The sequence below is a fragment of the Dermacentor albipictus genome, chromosome 8 (assembly GCF_038994185.2).
Source record: "Dermacentor albipictus isolate Rhodes 1998 colony chromosome 8, USDA_Dalb.pri_finalv2, whole genome shotgun sequence".
Classification (NCBI taxonomy): domain Eukaryota; kingdom Metazoa; phylum Arthropoda; class Arachnida; order Ixodida; family Ixodidae; genus Dermacentor; species Dermacentor albipictus.
The window spans coordinates 30,450,932-30,474,768 of record NC_091828.1 but is presented as its reverse complement, the minus strand read 5'-3'; the positions used below and the strand labels follow the sequence as shown (position 1 = coordinate 30,474,768).

General features: G+C 48.1%; 2 protein-coding genes across 5 annotated transcripts in view; both read left to right on the top strand.

Moving 5' to 3' along the window:
* The window catches only part of LOC135912820 (retinol dehydrogenase 13-like), a 395,668-nt gene that overhangs the window by 281,234 nt on the left and 90,597 nt on the right, over positions 1 to 23,837 (top strand). The window lies entirely within an intron of this gene.
* Positions 7,663 to 11,836, top strand: LOC139048672 (uncharacterized). The gene is made up of 3 exons (XM_070523161.1): positions 7,663 to 8,121; positions 10,639 to 10,846; positions 11,445 to 11,836. Exons 1-3 carry the CDS (start codon positions 7,663 to 7,665, stop codon positions 11,834 to 11,836), a joined length of 1,059 nt encoding a protein of 352 aa, XP_070379262.1.

Here is a 23,837-nt window from a genome sequence, read left to right as displayed (position 1 = left end):
TCTTCATCGTTTTTTTCGTGAAAAGAATTTAGAGAAAGGAAGTCGTCTATTTGAAGTGGGGCACGCCTATGACGTGAGGGAAGTGTTGAACTCGCACTGATAGGAAGTGACTGCTAGGTTTATTCCGCAAACGAAAAATAATGCACCAGCGAGATGCGTGAAGCTCAGCGTAAGTTACTTCGTTATCTACGGTGTGGACGCATGAAATTATACGCGACATTGATTCTTGAAGATCGGCGACAGCAGACAAATCCTAGCGGGCAGCTGCGATTGCCGTGCTGGCATCGCAGGGAAGTGCAAGGACGCCGCGGTAGTTTCCCTGTACATACAGGACGGCAAATACGAAACCAAAACATCTCATCCAAGAACGTGGGGCGTATGAACGACTCGTAAGACCTACCAGAGGTATTCTAACGTTGCTCTCCCCAAACACAAAAAACGGGATGAACTTACCAATTGTGTTAGAATACGCTGGGAAAATATTTTCGCCCAAGTTACTGGACGTGAGATACTTTTATGTTGCGATTTTTCAGTGCGTGCAAAGGAGGTTCCAATAAACCACGTTGTCGAAAATTTTGGTGATCTCAACTACCGCTTCGTCGATATGCTGGGCGCAGAAGGGTGTATGCCAGCTCAGCCGGCTCAACCCCTCCTCAATTCTCTCAGCAAGCCATAGCGCTGTTTGAATGGGAGAGGACTGGGAAACAGTTCGACAGCTGTACTGCGGTACAGTGTGGGAACAAACTACTTTGTTTGTTGCATATCCTGGTACGCAATGCAGGCAGTGGCGTAGCAATGGGGGGGAGTGTCATATACGTCTGGAGACACACGGAAATTGTTGATATCCTCGCCGTCCTCGAATAAAACCGGGGGGGGGGGGGGACAGAAGACCTATGGGCCCCGGGTGCTAGACGACGTAGCTACGCCACTGACTGCAGTTATCCCGTTGCTGCCATCATTGCTCTAAAAGCAAGGAATACAGCGTTATAACGCACTTGGCATAACGCCGGAACATAAAACAGCTTATGCCGTCGGACGAGCGCTATCCAGTGTTGACGCCGTTCTGCTTCATACAGTCGGCTTGGAAACCTGTAAAACTTTGTTGGTGTACGTGCTGTTGCAGCCCACTGCCCACTCAACAGATCGGGCTGCACTTCGGCATTGCTCAGAAAAGGCAACAGCTACGCGCGAAACAGTGCACATACAGGCTTTCCGAACGCAAGCGGGCCGGTCGTATCATGCCGGTTCCGCGCTCGCGGCCGCGAGGGGCGCCCTAGTAGGCGCGGGAACTACGTTCGCAACCTGCCTACACAGAACCCGTAGCAACACGAGACGTTCCTTTGAGGGATCGCCAGCCATTTGTCCGCAGGCGCGGTAAAGCCTGTTTCACATGCAAGCGAAAATGCTCCGAATCCTGCCGCCGTGCTAAGAGCGGGCGCGAGAGAGAAAATCTGGGGTCTTTTGCTCCTTGAATAATGACTCTACCTAAGCACTACGGAGGAGGTGTCTTTAGCGCGTGCTGTAGGCGTTTGTCCCTAGGCATGCCGCCACTGAGGAGTGGAGTCGAGCTTACGCTCGGACGCTTGCTGCTGCCGTGGTAAAATAGGTGAAGCAGCGGGCACTGACGCCTGATAGGCGACCGTTGTGTCGGACAGATTGTCTCGCACCTGCTGCGCTCGTGCAAAGTCAGTCGTGCCGGATCATAGCTTTCTGGCGCCTTGCGGTGAAGTACCTTGTAAATAACATCACAGATATTTGTATGGGAGCAGGAGCGACCGTAGTAGGGCCCGGGTCGAATATACTGAAATTCTATAAGGCAGCGCGCTTTAACAACCGCGTTTGAACGCAAGGGACTGAAAGGCCGCCGGTGATGATGACTGACTCAGTACCGGCGCCGCAGGCGCGAGAAAGGTTTTCCGACGTACCTTCAGTGGCAAAGTTTTGGCTGGTGTTGCAGATTACGGAGGTCGCGGTAGTGCTGAACTTAGCTTCACGAGTTGGCGGCTGGACGTAATTATATTTTTTCAATCGTGTTTTTTTTTCTAATTGTAACAACGTGTCATTATTTCGTATTATTGACGGTGCCTTCAGGTCACGAAAGCGGCAACGGGGACACCAAAGATAGAACCCGGACTATTCTGTGGGTGTTGGCTCGCCGAGGCCTGCGCCTGTCGTGTATAAGTAGTCGCGCATAGCCAATTGTTTATGCAAACGCACCCTGGTACGCTTCGGCCTCCGCAGCCCCAATACACGGGCCATCCGGCTTCCAGCTTTGACCCCCCGCTGCCCCTTGGGTGCCCTGGAGATCCTGCGCGTCCTACTTTATTAAACCTCAGGCGCTCTCCTGAGGCCTCCGTTTGCCACTTACATGTGCCCTCCTGGAGCAGTGCTTGTAAAGAACGCAATCTATCGTCGCGACGAAAAAAAGCGACCCGCGACTTATGCAACAGCAGTAAGAACCTTGCGCCTTTGCACAGAGCGATGACCAAATGGGGTATCCGTCCGGGGCCCACTGCCTCAACGCACGGGCAGACAGCGGTGGAGCGTAAACGAACTCGACCGCACTCCATAATTCCGGCATGTCCAAGGGACAAATGCTACAACACGCGCTTAGAAATCTCCTCCGTAGTTCCTATGCAGAGTCTTATTAACGCGACAGCGTTAAGGAGCACGTGTCGCAGAAATGCTGGTGTCGTCGGCGTTGGTCTCGGCGTCGGCGGCGTTGGCCATGAGCGATAAATTCCGGGAGGCACTTCATGAATAAAAAAACAACTGCAAGATGGGCTGGGTCGGAATGGCACCAAGGTCTCCGGAGTGTGAGACGGAGACGGTACCACTCACCCACTAGTTCGGTTCTTTAAAGCGGTACAAACCCCCTCTAGTGAATGTGGTGTTGCCTTAGAAACGAGCCGTAGAAAGGTATACTGCGGTGTATATCGGTAATTATGAACATGTAACTTACAGAAGTCGCAGTTACACGAGTAGCGAAGTGCGTTTCCGCTACATTTCTTCTGCGCTTTCCGCATACGCAGAGCGACCTTGCGGCAAACACAGAAGACCCTCTCTTCTCAGTGTACGGCGCTGCCCCGACAGCTGGCGCGCCACGCGCGCATTGGGTAAAGCCTCTCAATCTCCCCATGTAGCGCCATTCACGTCATGTTCGCGAAGTGGCGCGAGCGTCACCTTCGTCGGGAGCGTCGTGCCGACAAACGTGCGGCTTTTCAAACAGCTGCGCGCCGTGCGTGCTCGTCTGCCCCCGACCACTTCAATGCGACTGTTGCGGCGTTTTCGGCCACGCCGGCGCCACCTGTTTCCGTGACGCCCGCTGCCTCCGCTGTGGTGATTCGCATGCCATAGGAAACTGCCCCGCAGAGAAGCCCCGCTGCCTGAATTGCGGCGGCCGTCACCCGTCGACCGAACCGAGCTGTCCCGAGTGGCAACGCGAGAGAAAGGTGGCCGTTTTGCTGTCATCGTCTCAGCAGCCCTTTTCGCGCAAAAAAGCGCTTGAGCTAGCCGGCGCCGCACCAACCGAGCCGCGTACAGCCGCTCCGTCCAAGTCTGCTCGCTCCCTGCGGGGCCGATCTTATACAGTGACGCCCTGCGCGGCTGAGCACCCAGACAGCCGCAGCTGAGCCGTCACGCGGCCCTCCAACCGACGCGAACAGCGACTCCAGAGACGCACTAATAGCCGCTCTTGCTGCTGCACTCCGTGCCCTGCTCGTCCAGTGCCCAGCCATCGACGGCAACGTCCCTCAAATGTGTGACGCGGCTCTCGCCGCGCAAGAAGCACTGCTTCATCACGACTAGGCGCATTGCCGCGCCACATAAGCGAAGGCCACCAACTTGCCCGCGCACGCAGTTTACACTCTAAGAACAGTTTACACCCTTTGGCTTGCCCCTTCTGCCACACAAAAATAATCGTCATCTGCCTTGATGCGTTTCCTTTCTTTATCGCTGCGAGCCCGGAACTTTCCAGTAACGAACGGCACGCGCGTTATCAGCATAAAACAGTTTACACCCTTTGGAGTGCCCCTTCTGATAACGCGCGTGCCGTTCGTCACTGGAAAGTTCCGGGCTTGCAGCGATAAAGAAAGGAAACGCATCAAGGCAGATGACGATTATTTTTGTGTGGCAGAAGGGGCAAGCCAAAGGGTGTAAACTGTTCTTAGAGTGTAGGCCGCCGCCGCCGCATCTTTTTCGCCCTTCTTTCAATTCTCTCTCCCTCTTGTGCAGCGCGGTTGAGGTGTCCTCATCTGAGAAACAATTACTGCGCTGCACTTTACCCCATTTTTTCCTTCCCAAACCAAGAATCTCTCTCTCTCTCACACCCCTCCTCCTCTGCTCGGCGCGGCCTCGACAGTGGCGCCGCTGGTGGTGGGCCTGCCGTAGCAGACAACGGCTAACACGCTTCAGGAGGAAATCCGCAGAAATGTTAGTTCGAGCCGTGCGGAGCAGTTTTTTCAATTGATATATTTCTTCGTCAGTCAGTAACTGGCCTTTAGAATTTCGTGTTGGAATTGCGGAAGAAATAGAGAAAAGGACCAATATTCAAGGCGTATTTAAGGCGTAAAGCGCGCGACGTTGAGAGTTCGTGTTGCTGAAACACGACGCTAGCACGCGGTGCACTCAAACACGCGCGTAATTACCAAAGTTTCAGGTGTTGACAGCGTGAAAGTATGTGTACGTGGTTTCGTAGGTTCATTTACGTACCTGCAGGATACTTTTGTTCGGCCGGCGCGTGCGAGATTGCTGACCGCACACAGCCGGAATGGCTGCGTGCGGTCAGCAACGCAATCCGTTAGTCTGCCTGCCGTACTTTCGTCGCGCAGGCCTAACAATGGAGGTCGGCGCGCGCTGGAAAGAAAAGAAATTATACAAAAACGCGGCGCCTGCTTCAACGTGACAAAAATTGGCCATTGAGGGAGCGGAGGAGGCTGCAGCGACAGGGGGCGTGGAGGAGGACGCGCCAGGGTGAGCGGGGTGGCGGAAAGATCTAAGAATGGCGCTACTTTTCAAAAATTTAGGGGTTTTAGCATAGGGGTTGCGCGGGGACCGGTGCGACGCCCGTCGTAGCCCGGACTCTCCCCTGACGACCATCGCCGTGCTCCTTCACGGGTTGCAGAATCAAGCGTCCTTTTTTTCTTTAGATTACTATCTATATATCTCTCTGCCCGTGCCGATCACGATGTTTGGCTTGCATACATTGTTTCCCCCTCCGAGACACCGAGTTATTTGGTTCCTTCCACTTGCTCAGGCGCACGTTTCGTTGCCGCGTTGAACGCTGCGTTGCTCGACGCTCACCGCGCGATTGGTGGGTGCAAAGTCCGATGCGGGGCGCCTCGTAAGTGATCGCGGCGCCGTAATGCATTGTCTTACACCCCTTGGCGTGTCGACGGGAACGCTGTCGCGTTCCGCTCTTGAAGGCGAAGCTTAAGCGTCCTCCAATTATTCAACGAGCAAAATCCCCCAGATTTTCTCTCTCGCGCCCGCTCTTACTCGCGCCTGCGCGCAAACTGCTGGTGCGTCCAGCACAAACTGCTGCAGGCGCCACCAATAATGCGAAATAATGACACGTTGTTACAATTTGTATACAGCACGATTGAATAAATATAATTACGTACGACTGACTTAGCATGAGAGCCGCAGGTGCGACACAGTCTGTCCGACACAGAGGTTGCGAAATCTGACATTTGACCCCAGTCAGCAATGCCGGCGCGCCTAGAAACACCTACAACACGCGCTAAGATGCCTCCTCCCTAGTGCCTAGGCAGTCATATATTCAAGGAGCAAGCGTCTCCAGATTTTCTCTCTCGCGCTTATATACGCATAGTGCGCGCCGATTGATGCGCCACTGGTGGCGGCTTTGCGCAGAGCACACGGGAGAGGAGCCAGCCGCACGCCGTAGTTTGTTGTGGCGTTGATAGTGCTTCTCTGTCTTATTCACGTTTTCAGAGCAAAATAGGCAACACCCTTCGCATGTGTGGGAGTGTCAAACCTTCAAGGAATGTCGAAGAAGAATTGTCAAATACCGGTGAAAACGTGCCGGCTATGCGGTTCTAATCATTCCCCGCAAAGCCTCATCAGCGGGAGCAACGGTAGCAATGGATCGTCGCTCCGACGGGATATTTCTTGTCTCATCCTTTCCTTTGTCGCGTCGGTGTTTTTTTTTCCGACATGATCATAGTTAGACGCGCAAGCGACGAAGTCCGTCTGCAGTGCAGCATGCGGTTTAGAGGTATTTAGCTAATAGAGACGTTTAGCTTGTACGCTAATCCGGTAAACGGGAGCGGTTTGGGCGGGTTACCGGATGGTCGGGGCGTAAACGTGAGCGATGAAGCCGCCTGGTGTTGTAGAGCTCAACCAGACGAACGCATAGCTAAAACTGCAGTAACTCACCATATCCTGCTTCGCTACTCGTGCCAATTTTTGGCAGCGGCGTAATTGTGAACACGATTACGCCACTGTCGAATATTTACCCCAGCAGCTAAGCAGAATACAGTAATTAGCTCTGTGGTTGTGTGGTTGAGCTTTGCGCCACCAGCTGGCGCCACCGATCGGGCCGCTCACCTTTACGCCCCCGCTAAACCGGAAAACCGCCCGCGCTTTCCCGGATACCGGACACGCTAAACGTCCCTAATAGAGAGGTTTAGCTTGTCCGGAAAGCCGCCCCGTGGGCGTATTACCGGATTCCCGGTTACCGTTTTACCGGGTTGCCGGATGAGAGCGAGCAATCGAGTTTTAGCATGCTTTCCGTACGCCCGCACGCCCCCAACGCCCGCGTAGCTACGTTCCTAGCTCAGATTTACTGCCAATAACTGACACTCAATGAGCCATGCTAAGTCGTGTTTTTTTTATGCGAAGCATATTACGAGGGCTCAACCCAGCTCCTCAGGCGCGGCGGTGACCATGAAATCACGTGACACCGTGACGTCACGACAGAGGAGAAGTGGCTTTGGCTCAACTCTTGCAAGACGGGCTGGGTGGGAATCGAACCAGGGTCTCCGGAGTGTGGGACGGAGACGCTACCACTGAGCCACGAGTACAACGCTTCAAAGCGGTACAAAAGCGCCTCTAGTGAATGCGGTGTTGCCTTAGAAACGCGCTGTTTCTAAGGCGTGCGTCTCTTGCTCAGGCGCACATTTCGTTGCCGCGCCGAACGCTGCTTTGCTCGACGCTCACCGCGTCCAATGCGGGGCGCGTAGTCGCTGCCCTGTAGCCCATTGTCTTACACCCCTTGGCGGGTCGACGGGAACGCTGTCGCGTTCCACTCTTGAAGGCGAAGAAGTAATGCATGAGTTGTTTCTTCGTCTAGCCGAACCAAATATAGCCAAGCAACAGCAGTTCACCAGGCTAAACAGTGGTTCAACAACTAAAATAAAGGCTAGTATGCTTCGCATCCTGGGCTTAACCTTACCTAAGCCACAGCCATTTTTCTTTATGAAGTAAGTAATTTGCCTGCTTTATTATTTGAACGAAGCAATAAACAAACATTTGTCTTGCGTTTGCTACGCGCCAAAGTAGCCAACATGAAGCCATGCCAAGACAAGCCTGAGCCACGTCTAGACGCTGATCGCTTCTTTGTGACTTACCCACGCTATAAGCAAGCACCCTCAGTAATTTGCCTTTGAATTGTGCACACAGTTGTGTCTGCGTTCATCAGCGATGCCGTATAGCGTGCTTCACGACGAACTGCTGCTGGGATCTCTGCACTGGGACGAATTAGAAGATGTGCACTTGCTCCCAGTGGAACCACGGCGGGATCTTCGGAAGCATGGCCTGCTTAATTTGGATGCCATGGACAGCACGTTGTTCTACCGGTCGTTCAGGTTCGAGAAATCGGACCTGGACGATCTTCTGACCGACCTCCTGATTCCAGAAGTGGTAGAGAGCGCTCAACGGGTTCGAGTTCCTGGCCGCGAGGCGCTGTGCATGACGCTGCGGCTTCTCGCCTATCCGAACCGCTTGTGTGATCTGGAGGTGTTCTTCAGCCGCCACAGTTCGGTGATATCGAGTGTGGTGTCTAAAGTTTTATCTCACATTCAGCACTACTTTGGACACCTCCTAGCGGACCTCACGGCGCACAGGTGGCTCAACCTACAAAACCTGGAGCTGTTTTCCCAGGTAAGAGCACGCTTTCAGCAGAAGTGTAAAATACACATCCATCCTGTTTCCCCACCCCCACTTTCCTTTGTGCGTACTTTTTCTTTTCATTTAAGGGAAACCACCTTTGGTCTTCCTTCGACATTCCCGCGGGGATAGCTGTGAGCGTGCAGAATACACATGAGCAGCAGGCTAGAGGGGCAAAGGCGACGCCAGGAAGCATGCCCTGTTTGGAGTCTCTTCAGTTAAAGGGGAAAAAAAATATGCATGTTCAGTTAAGCCAGCGACGCATTTTTTTTTTTTACTCTCTGAAAACTGGTAACGAAACGACCTAATCAACAGCATTGGAAAATGGAACGCGGTAGCTTCTCGAAGCAAGCAACTCGGGGACATATGGCTGAAGGCTTTAGGGTTTGACGAATTCGCTGTCGACGAGCAGAAGTATGCCTGCATACATCGCGAGTCGACGTCGTCGTGCCAATGCACAATGCGGCTTTTCCACATGCCATATAGAACTAGAAAAATTACAGCTTCATAAAGTATGCCATGTTCTTTCTCAGCAAAGGAACCTGATAGCTTATAGATGTAAAGGAAAGCCTTGTTCTAAATTTCGCTGTAGTAATCCCAAAGAACATTGCACTACAGCTTTTGCCTCCATACAGGATTTAACCAGCCGTATGAGACCGCTGCAGGTGAACAGTGTGCGTCTTATGCTTGTCCTGTCACCGTTTCTAACACGTGTCGTACTATGGCGTGAACATGCACACCACGTAATCAGTGTGGTCGTCACTTTCAACTATGTAGTAATGAAATGAGTGAACAGCCTCTTTGGTCATGGCAGTTTGCAAGGCGAAACTACAAATGTATGAATGCTTCAAAGCAAGTGAATGTGGGTGTCATCTGGAGGTGCTTTATGGAATTTCAGAATTCGACGCAACTCTCATTTCATCGGAAATGAGAGCTGTGAGAGTATTAATTTTAAGATGCGCACTGGGCAGTGCTAACTTAATGGACGGCAAGGAAATTGTATTTAAGAAAAGCCGAATGTCCTGGCTGCCGAATTTTATGGACGAGGCCATTGGTCTAAACATTGTGCGCTGACACTTGAACACACCTTTGCCTAAATTCAGAGCTAGTGGTGGTAACGATCATTGTTTTCACAAAGAGTACTTAAATGTTAAACCTCACACAGTATGTTCCATACTTTTCCATTACACAGCCTTTGCTCACAACCAGACCGTTACATCAAGGTGACACTAATGTGCAAGGTGCAGTCCAGCACATAAACAGTTGTGCCACGATGCAGTGCGCTGTGTGAGGTAGTGACAGTACACAACTTCCCACTGGATACAAATTGTGCAGGACAAACCGTAATAAAACATCTCACTGTGTATTCTTTCTACTTCGTAGAAAGAATTTTGCAACCAAGATAATGTTTAATATAATTTCAACACCGTCATACTTCACAAAACTGTGAACATAAAAATTCGGCACTAATTAATGGTCAGGCAGTGCCAGAATTAAAGGAAGCTTTGCTTCAACTGATTGCCATAGCATGTGGGATATGCATGCTTTTTCACCTATGTTGTGTGCTTGTATGGGTTTGTGTTTAAGAGAGCGAGGGAGAACCTTGCTTTATTCTGTTGTAGTGGTGCTAGAGTTTTAAGTAATGTCAAAAGTGCAGGCAGTGAGGTATGCTTGTTGCATCTTGAGCAGCAGTGCTGGCTGAGCAATGAAGTCTAATTCATGCTGTAAGGCATATGTACACTCTTTAGGTGTGTGCACATGACAAGGAATGTAGTCACGAGCGCTCCCAGCTAATGTACCTTCATGTTGCGCTTGTGCATACCGGTCAAAGCATCATCCGGTGAGAAACCGGTACATTGCACTAGCAAAAAAAAAGAATGAAAGGAAATGGTCTTGTTGCCATGGTAACTGGTACATAGTCCGCTCTGTTATCATGCACAGGACCAACGTGGATATTTCTGCCTGGTCAGTGGTAGGGTGTTATTCATTACTTGTGGAAAACAAAATAATGAGCCAAGAAGATATTCACGTGTTTAAATGCAACAAACTTTTAGTTGTGAGTCAGCGCTCGTGTTTGTCTATTCTTCATCCGTGTTCTTTAGTGCACGCTGTGTAATAGTTATGAAGAAGTGTGTCGTTTCATTACCTTCTAAAATAGTTCTTTTTGTACTTCGCACGTAACCATGTGCAGATGACGAAGATTTGGCAAAAGAACAGTCAAGTAAATTTGTTGCACACAAGTGCATGCATGAAACGGCGCCACAACAGCGGACATTTCTACTATACAAGAATTGCCACCTCTGACGTGACACACGTACGGTCAGAGATACATCTTCTGGCACGATTTCGAAACAGGGACATAATTAGCTCTTCCTGCATGGCACAATCTCCGCACCTAAAGAGTGTATCTTACGCTGTAGTCTAATCCTATTATGATCTTTTTCTCAATACGTTAAGAGTTTCTTGCTATAGATAGCTGTTTATCGCTGTTTCTTTTTCTTTTTTGATCAGGCCGTTCACAGGAAAGGCGCTCCACTGAAGAACTGTTGGGGTTTCGTTGATGGCACAGCGCGACGAATTTGCAGGCCATCAGTTGGACAGCAGGATCACTTCTCTGGCCACAAACGGCATCACGTGCAAAAATATCAAGCCGTGATGTGCCCCAATGGCTTGGTATGCCAAATGGATGGACCATTTCATGGTCGGCGCCACGATGCTGGTGCGTGAGGTCGCCTCTAAATGCTTCTCTAATGCGCCATGGCGATTAGCTTCAATAACTCAAATACCTAATCTAGTATGGTAATATTCAATGTTATAATTGCTACCAAGCTGCCTATGCATGTCCTGCCCTGGCGTGTTCCATATTTTCAGAACCACTTTACACTTACAGGACGACTTCCACCAAATATCAAACTATACATGTTTGTGTTGTTTGATTTTCTTGCTTACTTAGGTATGTCTGACCGAGAATTAAAGAGGTCGTGAACCACCCCTCGCGCATTGTGAAAAAAACACATTCAGCGGATAGCATACACTCCTCTGAACACTTCAGCTAAATTTTTCAGTCATGGACGACGCATGAAGTTCACAAGGTTGCAAGGTTACCTTTTTCACAAACAAATTGTTTTCGAAGAAAGGCCTTCTGCTCAACCATTTCAAAGCTACCAGCACCTTGCATGCTTAATGGTGAAAATGTATACCCTAATAAGGTCCCTTAACTTTTCTTTAGCTCACGCACCGCTTCTGTTTGTGCAAAACAAGTGCATTTGCATGAGTCTTTTTCTTCTACTCTCACAAGATCTGTAACTTTATTTCAGGAATTTTGAAGAAGACGGCCCTCTACCAGAACCTGGAGAAAGTCGCCCAAGGCCATGAATATGTTATCTATGGCGACCCAGCCTATCCACTCCGGCCCCTGCTCCTTAAGCCTTTTGGAGGTGCATCATTGCAGCCCTACGAGGCTCATTTCAACAAGCGCATGAGCACTGTGCGGCAGGCTGTGGAATGGGGGTTTGGCGAGGTGGCAGCGGACTTCGCATTCGTTGATTTCCACAAAAATCAAAAAATGACTCAGCAGAGGGTGGGGCGAATGTATAAAGTTGCAACATTGCTCTCCAACTGCCGTACTTGCATGTATGGCAGTCAAGTGTCTACATACTTTGGCATTGCACCACCCTCTTTCAGAGAATATCTGGTACCTTCCGAATAAGTTGCCCGAGATAGTGTATTACAGGTTCGATTGCGCAACATTTTGACGGCACACACAGAAGAGAAACACTCTACAGAGCGCTACTTGCACCTGTCATTTTATTCCCTTGTCAATGGAATAAATGGGGCAAGATACTGGGGGGAGGTGGGGTAGCGACTAAAAACAAATAAACAAAAAAATTTTACAAACATGGCCCTCTACCAATGCCAAGCCGGCTTTGTCATGTGATAATTTTTTCTGCAGTCAACATCCCAATAAACGAACCAGGATACAAAATTTCAGATTAGCGCGTGAGGAAATCTATTTCCTTTGCACTAAGGGAGGCTGATGGCATGCTCACGCACATACTTCCCAAACGCACAATCTCAGCAGCTTTGATTATCTCTTGCGTCATTTGGCTGCCATCTTTGCTCACAATCTCGCATTTCTTAAAGAATGGCCGACATCTGCAATCTCTACAATGTATCCCAAGGTGTCTGGCGACTGGTTTTGAACGAAAGATTAAAAGAGCATGATTATAACTTTTCAAAAGCAATAGCCGGACACCTTGGGATACATTGTAGAGATGGCAGATGTTGGCCATTCTTTAAGAAATGCAAGATTGTGAGCAAAGATGGCAGCCAAATGACGCAAGAGATAATCAAAGCCGCTGAGATTGCGCGTTTGGGAAGTATGTGCGTGAGCATGCCATCAGCCTCCCCTAGTGGAAAGGAAATAGATTTCCTGACTCACTAATCTGGAATTTTGTATCCTGGTTCCTTTATTGGGATGTTGACTGCAGAAAAAATTACCAGATGACAAAGCCGGCTTGGCATTGGTAGATGACCATGTTTGTAATTTTCTTTTTGTTTTTAGTCGCTACGCCCCATCCCCCCAGTATCTTCCTGCATTTATTCCATTGACACGGGAATAAAACAATAGTTACAAGTAGCGCTCTGTAGTGTGTGTCATCCTTTGCGCTGATGGTCTGTTTGCTTTATGTGGAGCGGTCCTGCAAAGTCTAGTCTAGTTAACACCTTGAGTCATAGAGAGCTAAGACAGGTTGTGAAGTCAAGGCTTTCTTAATTTGTTGAAAAGCCTGCTTTTGAGTGGCATCCCAAATGAAATGCGAGTTGGGTTTATGCAAGCGCTCCATCAGCGGGTGTGTGGTGTCACAGAAGTTTGGAATGAACCAATACGAAGTCGGTCCTCCTCTGGAAGTGCTTGAGCTCTATCATTTCATGTAATTTTAGCGATAGCTTCCATCTCCACGGAGTTGTTGCGCCGTCTGTGATCGCTCCCAGGAAGCTTGTACTTTCCGGAGATGTGCTTAAAGGGACACTAAAGGTTACCAGAAAGTCAAGTTAAAGTGGTAGAGCAATGTTCTAGAACGTCTAAGGCATCGCTATAATGGCGAACAGAGCTTTAGTAACCGAGAAATTGAGGTAAATGCATGACACGATTTGAGACTCTCAGCGACATTCCGGTACTAGCCCGATGACGAAAGCACTCCTCATAATTTGTGTTACTAATACTCAACTACTCGTATTAAAAATATTTCATTCGATTATAAGACGGAAGAAAATGCTACTTGTCTACGTCTATTCGATTCTAAGAAAAAATAACATTTTGATGGCCTTCAGTAGTATGGGTGGTCGAAAGGTTTCGTTGTCGCTCGACTCTGTGCCGGGCACGCTTTGGAGTTTCAGTAGTTTTGTTATCGCGTCATGCTGTGCGGGTTCTGCTGGCTCGCGAAACTTTCATTTGGAACAAGCAGCGAGAATGCCACGTCCATGTGATGTCGTGGGTAGCCCTCGTTGCTTTCCCGCTCTGGAGAGCCGGTGTCGAGGCCGCCGTCGTAGTACGCAATGACGCCGGCAGCGCGAGCCCTCAGCAGCAGGTCTCGCTCGTCTGTGCTCAAATCGCTGAAGTTGAGCCCAGCATCGCGAGACTATCTGTCGTTGTCAGGGTCCATCGCGACGAGCGTCGAAGTTTGCATCATAGAATGAAGTACCAGCTTATGGTGGCGCATTTCTCCTTCCGCCAGCCACCGTACTCCCGCTTTCACTCTGCTGTCGGCTCTGTCTTGGCTCTGTTTCTGGCCGCGCATTTGCGTTTTGCGCAGAAAAGCCGTAGCGCCGTCTGCGGACACGACGCCGTTCTACTTACCGACGGCGCAACGTCACTAAGAGACCATGATGTCAGTACTCCTCCATCGGAGGGTGGGCAATTTGAACTGCGCTAGAGGTACGCGGACGCTTCAGAACGTATTTTCTCTTAAAATAAGTCTCTCCTTGGAATGAAACAAGCGTTTCGAGGTTTCTGGGATAGTATTTCAACAGTCCACGTTGACTTAATAGTAACCTTTAGTGTCCCTTTAATTGTAGATGATGAAGCATGCGTGATGATCAGCATACAGTGGTGAAATGTCCCTTTTTGCAGCACTTTTGATGCTGGACTCTTATTTGGTGTGTGTTCCTTGTCTACCGCACCAGTGACAGGAATGCTACTCTGAGGTTGCTCAACTGTTTTGCGTTTCCTGTCGACACGTCGCGTTGGCCGAGTTGTATGCAGAGATCGATGGTTTCCAATGAGCCGGCAGCATGAATGTGCGGTTGCTGCTTAAGGACTTCCTCAAACTGCTTGCCACAAAGTACTGCATTCTTCAATGTGAGGTCTTGTTCAAGCTGTAGTTGTGTCACGTTCCGATAGCATTTTAACCAGCTTACTAAGGCAAGTGAGAGCTGTATCACAGTTATCTCTGAATAAATGCTTGCCCTCTTCCCACAGTAGCGCGACAATACATTTGCCATTAGATTTGCTGTTAGTCTCGTCAAATCCCTTTAGAGACTTGTAACTGATTGAGTCGCTTTGCTGAGCGCTACCCATTGCTTTGAGTCAGTCACCAAAAGGACTGCAAAATCTAACTTTTCGTGATCAGAAAGACTTGCCACTTACAGTGCACAGACCGTCAAGTTTGTATTGCGTTCGATGAATGCTTTGCTTTGACTTGGTCCTTGGAGTGTCCATCCAAAGGTGGAATTTGCTGCGATTAATCCTCGGATATCTGTGCTCCATTCAAGTTCTCCAGTCAATACCTTCCAGAGATGTTCTGACCCGATGACGAAACAAAGTCCGGATTTGGCATTTGCTTCAAAGAAACGCCGCTTATCTGCAAGAAATTTGCCTTTAAGTCTTAGTTGTCCCGCAAAGTTGTTGTCGATGGATGGTGCAGAAACGTAGTGGCATAAGGCACCATGATTGCTTGCACTGTGCAGACTTAGGCATTGTACTAGTTATGCAAAGCAACTTTCTCGATTCTACGCCTTTTTTTGATGGAGTGCTGAAACGCACGGACCTGTGTTGAAAGCGATTCTTGTCTCACCAACAACCTTCGGTTGTAACCTTTTTGCGAGACTAAGTGAGCTTTACATGACAAGATCTTGACTGGTGAACTCGTGACATACATCTGAAGCAACAATTGTCCTAAACTAGCTGTTCCTTTTTCTCAGCCAGAGAGAGCTTAGCATCACAGGTTCGTGTGGAATGGTTCTTTGATTAGCAGAAGAAATGCACTTCTCACCGAAGGCGCATTATGCAAAAGTGGTGCTGCGGTCTCGTGACTTTTCGATGTATGTACACCTTTCGAACGCATGCCGCTTATGTGAAGCACTTCACCTGGCTTTCTAATTCTACCCTGGGAAAGTTGAGCAGCTCTTTCAACTTGGCTGCTACCATTTGTCACGAAACATTTCCCAGAGGGTTGGCAATGCTAACTCCCCTTAGAGCCTCTCTGCACTTCTCTTGCACAAGATCAAGTACATGTTACATGACAAGGCGTTCCACATGACATCTGCCAGCATTTCCGAAAAACTAGGGCTGGTAGGTTCGATGCAGTAAGGCAATGAATATGCAGTTACGTGGCATCATACAACTTCTGGAGACCTTACATCGTGTTCCCGACATGACATGCGGAAAGTTTCTTGGGTTGACAAATGACACTGTTCAGTCTTCTTTTGTTCACCGAACCTTTACGTAAGAAACTCGACGGCATCCACATAACATTCTATGGTCAGTAAATCAGCAATCGACGCTGCTGCCTTATCTACAAGCTAATTTCACAAGTAGTGGAACTTGGTCTTGTGCAATAGTGTCGCACTGCGTTGGACAGTTTTCTTCAGACTGTTCCCAAAGTTCTGCTAATTGGGGAAGGTCTCCTCTAAAAATGGAATGCTAAGCTCAAAAGCAGTCAAATATCCTAAATGCGACAATGCCATGTTAGTTGCGGCCAGATAAGGTTGAGCAGAAACTGCACTGCGGGTCACATTCAAGTCGTTCCAAAGTGGCGGTCTGGCAGAGCAATTCAGCCAGCATACCATGACCTGATTGTCGTAATCTGCTGCAGTGCTGTATTCTGCCTCAAGCTCGTTGTCAGGATTGTGCCCTTGAATACTGGCTTTAAGACTTTAATTTCAAGATTGCTGCAACTCAGGCAGTCAAGAATACGTGTGAGATTGGCAATGTCAGTGTTGCAGTTGTTGAGTAGCACTTTGATCCCCCTGCAGCTTCTTGCTGTTCTGGGCATGTCATGCTGCCCGCTTGTTCTTTAGATGGTCCATCAGTGAAACTCTTGAGCTGTGAGTACACAGGCATCCGGCTTCCTTGGTGATGCTTGGGAGCGTTCGTCGGTCTCTTGATCCTCTCACCCGCAGCATGAAGTGGTCGAGTATAAGGTCCCTTGAATCGTGTGAAGGAACATAGTGTTGTGCATGGGGTATTCGGCCTCGAAAATATAAGGAAACTGAGCTGACACAAGAAGTCAGACACTGAGCCATTTTCCTTTGCGTTTACAACGCCCTTTTTTTTACCCACATGTTTAGTTGGTGCACAATTATTCTTTTTCTACAAAAATAGAACAGTGATATAATTAGAGAGGTTTAGCTTGTCTGGTATTCGGGTAAACGCAGGTGGACGGAGTGTTGGCGAGGAGGCAGAAACGGGCGCGCCCTGCATGGTGTAGCCACCTGGTAGCGCAGAGCTCGAACAGATGAAAATGGCTAATATTGCAACAACCAAGTGTATTTAATATTGTTGCGGGTGTAAATTTTTGGCAGCAACACGGTTATACCAGTGCCCAAAATTTACACCAGCAGCGAAGTGGAATACACTTGGTTAAGGCAATATTAGCTGTTTCGTCTGTTTGAGCTCTGCACCGTCCAGGCCGCTCACGTTTACGCCTCCGCCCTACTGCATTTACCCAAATACCGGACAAGCTAAACCTCTCTATTCTCACATTGTGCGAACTTTTTCTTTTGGGACTCAAATTTATGAAATTCCTAGCTTCCATATTGAATTTACCACAGCAGTAAATTGTGCGCACATAAACAAGGAATGTGTTTCGTTCCCCACTTTTGAATTAGTTGCAAATTTCAGTCACTACAACATAATATTCCTTTATTCTGACTGGGTATGATCACACAATAGTTTTCACAAATGAATGACTGCTGCAGTATATTTGTGAATTTGAAAACGTAACGTGCCTGCCATTGTTGCATTGCTCGCATGTTAAATGATGCGAATTTCCTTAATTGACCCTTTTCATGGCAGTCCCGTGGCCGCTGCCATGTTTTGATCATGTGGCGACGCATCTATTGCTTGCCTCAACTGCGTCCGTTGCCTCCGCGTTTACAGTGGGTGTGTATGACACTGGTGTGGCTTAGCAAACCTCTTTTTTGGAAGGTGTCATAGATGGTGATTGGGTGGATGACACGAAGCTTTGACTCCAGTTTCGGAGAACATGTAAAAGTGCTTTGGAAGTTGATTATGTTATGTCCAAACAGCGTATATGGTGCTTGTGTTAAAAGCAAGGCTAAATACATATTCCAAGCTATCCAAACTTTCCGTTCATGAATTGAATCAGGATTACTGTTTTGCTCTTCGTTCTTTATATGGCAAATGTTTGAAGCAGCGACTTGTCACATTTCTGACGCAAATTTCTTTGGTGCGGTCACCATCTGATTATTTCTGCCTAAACACTTGTGGGTGTGCTCACTTCCGATAAATTTGTTCTTGCTGCGCGCGAGGCTTGAAACGTGGCTGTTTTGTAGATTGTAATGTCTTGTAGCAAAGGTGTCTTATTGCTAGCAGCTCGCTTACTCTTGTGGATCGTCACAAAGCATTCGGCTTCGACCATTCGTGTGTTATAATTGCAGTCCCTTATTTATTGTTCGTGTATGGCATGCATATTCAAGTGTGCGCCCATTCACTTATTAACACGTTGGCAATAGAGGGTGTAAGATTGCGTGCCAGTTGGGGTAGATGTTTGTAGATACCGTGCAGGAACGTACTATGACACGAAGCGGCACTACTCTCTTTGTCTGTGTTTAGCGAGCGATACTGACTCTTGCCAACATCCCAGGGCTGAAGCACTTTCTTTGAAGGTTAGCGATACAACGCTGGTGGATGAGCAAATTTCTGTATCCCCAAAGAAAGCCGTACATCTTGAAGGGCCAGTAACATGTGCGGACAATTGCAACAACAGTCCACTAATTTCGCTGCACAGATTCATTCCATTCCTTAGTATGCCAGCCACCACTTTTACAGCCAAATACTGCACGTCTTCAATCCACATGATTGGAGCACAGTGCACTAGCGAAAACTCAGTTCTATTTCCAACAGCTGATTGTACAGAAGCAAGGTGGAAGCGGTAATGGTTTCATATTCGTGTGCTGTCTCTGAGGAGACGTGCGGTGCGCCATCTCATTTCTCTACAACAAACTGCTCCATGAAAAGTGTCAGTACGTTCGTTTATCATACATATTGTGACACGCTGACGAAGATGATGATGTCAGCTTGGTCGGAAGACGACGATGCTGTGGACATCGCGTGCTGTCTACCGTCTTGTCAGCCGCTACGATTATTGTAAATATCCCGTAAATATATGTCTCACTGTTTTTAACCCCGTAATGTTTTTGGTGGAGGTTGCGGGATCATTATCAAGACGGATTTATGCAGCGGGCGCTCCTTGGCTGCATCTACAATGCCAGCACAAGGCGAGGATGCTTCGGGCCCGTTGGCACCCATGCCCACAGTCATTCTAGCACAACCCCGTGACCCAGGAACCTCTTCTGGCACCGATGACAGTGATGTTAAAGACTGGCTTCACCTAATGAGCGGGTGAGCTCCAGCAACCACTGGGATCAAACCATCATGCTCGCTAATTTGATATTTTACCTCACGGGCACGGCACGCGTCTGGTTTCAGGCCCACAAGGAGGAACTTACCAGGTGGGACATTTGTAAACAGAAGCTGAAAGATTTGTTTGGCAAGCCTGCTGGATGTCAGCGCGCCGCCCAAAAAGACCTCGCTTCGCGTGTCTAGACGTGCAGTGAATCCTACTTCACGTGCATCCAGGACGTGGTCGCTCTGTGCTGCAAAGTGGATACGAAGATGTCCGAACCTGATAAAGTTGCACATGTCATTAAGGGCATAGCAGATGATGCCTTCCACCTCCTTGTTTTCAAGAATTCTTCCACTGTGCAAGCCGTTATTACCGAATGCCGGCGGTTTGAAGAAGCCAAGAGTCGCCATATTGCCCAGCCATTTCCCTACCTTCCCAACACGGCTGCTACGTCCACCTGCGAAGACCTCCGCAGTCCATCCACGTCTGATCGCGCTGATGACGTCCTACATGTCATCCGACGTGAAATAGAAGCCGCATCTCCTGTCACAACCCCAACCTATGGCCCCGAGAATTGCCAAGCGACCTTCTCACTGATACAGTCCATCGTGTGCCAGGAATTGGCAAACATTGTCTTGACCAACGTCTGCTCAGTTAATCGACCTGACTACACTCCGTCCAGCACTGTCGTACGCACCCGCAGCCTGAATGCCCGCCCCTATTTGTACGGCTGCCAATTCACAGTCATCACTGATAACCACACTCTGTGTTGGCTTTCGTCCCTGAAAGATGCTCCAGGCGCCTTGGCTGCTGGGCTCTGCGCCTTCAAGAATACTACTCAGTTGTATACAAGACCGGCCGGTTACATCAATATGCGGACTGCTTGTCGCGCCATCCTGTCAACCCTCCTGACGTTTCTGCAGCTGGCATACCTGTCACCGTTCTCTCTCTGGCTGCTTTTCGCGATATTGGAGCCGAACAACGTCGGGACGCCTCCTTACAAGACCTTATTCAACGGCTCACTTCAACGACGCCCGATCCTTCCTTTCGCATGTTTGAACTCCGAGATGGTATATTGTACCACACTCTAACATGCACCCGGACCGCCCTGCCCGACTCTCCGTTGTGCCCGAGCATCTGCGTCAGACTGTTCTCGCCTAGTTTCATGATGTCCTGACTGCCGGTCACCTGGGCGTGTCACGGACCTATGACCGCGTTCGTCGGTGCTTCTATTGGCCTGGTCTATACCATGACGTCTACCATTATGTTGCTGCGTGTGACCTTTGTCAACGACGAAAAAAAGCCGACCACACTCTGCTGGTTGCCTTCAACCACTTGACGTACCATCAGAACCATTCTTCCGTGTCGGTGTTCATCTTGTAGGCCCTGTTCCTACGTCTGATTCGGGAAACAAGTAGATTGCTGTAGCAACAGACTACGCCACCCGATATGAAATCACATGGGCTCTTCCGACAAGCTGTGCAACCGATGTCACCGACTTCCTCCTAGAGAATGTTGTCCTTCACCACGGCGCCCCTCGACAGCTCCTCACTTACCGCGGCTGCTACTTTCTTTCTAAAGTTGTCAACGACATTCTGCACTTGTGCGCGACTAAACACAAACTTGCTACTGCTTGCCATCCACAAACGAACGGTATAACCGAGCGCCTTAACCGCACCCTTACTGACATGCTGTCCATGTATGTATCCGCTGACCATCGCGACTGGGACGTTGCGCTGCCGTTCGTTACCTTCACCTATAATTCGTCACGCCATGATACCGCCGGCTTCTGTCCATTCTTCCTCTTGTTTGGCCGCGACCCTACGCTATCTTTCGACACCATCCTGCCTGCTAGCCTGAATTCCACGTCCGATTACGTCCGTGAAGCCATACTCAAAGCTCAAGAAGCACGCCATATTGCCCGACATCGACTTGTAGAGTTGCAGGACAATCAGCGGCGCTTATATGACGCCCGCCATCGTGACATCGATTACACACCGGGCACCCTGGTTCTCCTTTGGTCGCCGTCGCGATGCATTGGCCTCTCTGAGAAGTTACTTTCACGCTAATCTGGCCCTTACCGTGTCTTGCATGAAGTAACTGATGTCACGTACAAAATCACCCCTCTTGAGCCAACCGTGGCTCAGCATCGCTCCGACGTGCTCCATGTCACGCGTCTTAAGTTGTATCACTCGCCCGCCTCCTAACCAGCACCGAGCCGGTGCTTTTGTCGCCGGGGGTCATGCGACACGCTGACGTAGATGTCAGCTTGGTCGGAAGACGATGCTCTGGACTTCGCGCTGTCTACAATCTTCTCTGCTGCTACGATTATCGTAAATATCCTGTAAATATACGTCTGACTGCTTTTAACCCCGTAACAATATGTACAATTTTTTCTTTGTTGTTTGTGTATGATGTACTTCGGCATGTATAGCATGAGACCCTTTGCGTGTTATGTTTTTTAGTGTTACTCTGTTTACTGTGTGGCTTTTCTTTGGACGTTTGTTTTGTGCATTGCCTGTGTTTATGGACCTAGTGAAGCTGCTAAAAAGCAGCTTTTGGTCCAGAAAACTTTGTCTCAAATGAAAATAAAGCTGAATTGAATTTATGTGAGTGAATGTCGGCAAGTTACTGAAACATTCATAATCTGCAACACAAAAGTAGCAAGAAAGTGCTGAATGTTCTATGTTGCTTGTATTGTGTCCACAGAAATTGATTAGAATTAAGGTTCACACGCGTGTTAACACAGAGAAGGCTGCATAGTAACATGTTGATCTGTAGAGGAAAATATAACGACTGATTCCAACATGACTTTCGCTAATGAGCTACTTCGTTCGTGCCCCACATGTTAGTACATCTGTGACATGCAAGGACTACAAGTTAGTGTTTTACATGTAGTTGTACAAACTCAAAATGAAGGGAAAAAACAGAACAAGAGATGGACTTCGCATATCATGAAAACAGCCTCCTGGCAACATGGCAGCACGACAACGGACAAGAATACTCAGACAGATATTTTAATAGAGATGTAATTAACAGTGAAAATATTGCACTTCAAACTGCAATGCAGTGTACACTTCACTGCCCTGCCTAAAGAATTGTACCATGATTTGCATGGACAAAGCACTGAACACATGGCACAATAAACAATTCTTAAATAAACAGAACAGTTTACAGAATAACAGAACAGAATAACAGTTGATGAACATAAAATTTAACATAAAATGTGACTATTCATTCTCATGGCTTGAAAAACATCACAGCAAAGATATTGTACTTCAACCTGTGCAACACATTGTGCACTTGACTGCCATAACATTCTAACGCAGTGCACCATGATCTGCGTGAACTGAGATTACGAAAAGAGGGGAAAAAAATAAGCAGGGAATGAAAAATTCATGCATCGTGCATTCCGAAGACTAGGCATCCTCAACAAGTGAGCAAAGAACTGAAAACTTGCGATGACTCATAAATAATCTTTAAATAAGCAGAATTACAATAGCGTGGTCGACGAGGAACACGTGAATTCAACATAAAATGTGGCTATTGATTCTCATGGCTTGAAAACATCACAGCAATGATATTGTACCTCAACCTGTGCAAGGTAGTGTACACTTTGCTGCCCTGTGCATGCATTCTCAAAGTTTGCATCATGATCTGTATGAATTGAGACTCAGAAAACAAAATTGAACAAGACATTGGGGCATCGTGCATTCTGAATACTAGGCATCCTTAACAACACGTGAGCATCCAACAAATTCATTCCGAAATTTATTTTCTATGAAAACCACCAAAAGCTAAGGTACACTGAGGCACTGAAGAGATAAGAAGGCAGAAAAGCAGCGCTTGTTTTGTGCTGCTAAGCTGAGAGCCTCATCTAATGCGTGGCAGTGGTATTACACTGCTGAGAATTCCTGACTGATTGCCCTGCGCAATGATAAGCACAAAGTTTTCGACTGCGATTTGACAAAATTGTTAAATGATAAACCGAGGAAATTTTGGAAGGTCGTCAACCCTATTGAATCATGTTGTCACTCTAACGAATTCGGAGAAACCACTGGAGATCTCGAATGTGATAACACCTTCAACATCGTTTTTAGCACATATTTGCATATGCCACCGGCCAGAACTCCGTCTACTAGGCCTGCTATCACAATATTTGATGATGAAATTTTATCTTTGTTATATAACACTAATCTTTCTTCATCGACAAGCGCCATTAATATTAATTGCAAGCTGTTAAAGGACACCAGACATACAATTACTACATATCTGTGTATTTTCTTTTATCATTCACTCTCTGTAGGTCACATGCCAAATGATTGGAAAGTGCAGTAGGTCGATCCTATCTTCAAATCTGGCAAAAGAAGACTGCCCACTAAAGTACTGCCCTATCTCGTTAGAAGTTAAAAAGGCCTTTGCAAGACATAAAACAGGGAAAAGCGGCAGAAGATGGACTACCAGTCGATTTAATCAATGATAAAGGAGACATAATGCTTGAAAAACTAGCGGCCCTTTATCTCACTGTCTATAGACTTCAAGGGTCCCAGAGAACTGGAGGAATGGCAATATTATACTAATCCACAAAACAAGACATTAAAGAATTGACACATTATAGGCTCATTAGCTTACTTCAGGTATTTTGTAATCGCCAAGATAATCTCCAATTGAATAAGGGCAACACTGGACTTCAGTCAACCAAGGGAACAGGCAGGTTCCATGAAAGGATACTCTACATTGGATCGTATCCATGTCATCAATTACGTTAAATCCGCAGAGCACAATCGGCTTCTCTATATGGCTTTCATAGATTAAGAAAAGGCATTTGATCCCATAGAGATA

Bases quoted from the DNA above. Each gene is read 5' to 3' on its own strand.
- LOC139048672 (XM_070523161.1), top strand. From the start codon at position 7,663: ATGCCGTATAGCGTGCTTCACGACGAACTGCTGCTGGGATCTCTGCAC. The intron at 8,122-10,638 runs GTAAGAGCACGC...TTTTTTGATCAG, and splicing joins ACCTGGAGCTGTTTTCCCAG to GCCGTTCACAGGAAAGGCGC. The intron at 10,847-11,444 runs GTGCGTGAGGTC...ACTTTATTTCAG, and splicing joins TGGTCGGCGCCACGATGCTG to GAATTTTGAAGAAGACGGCC.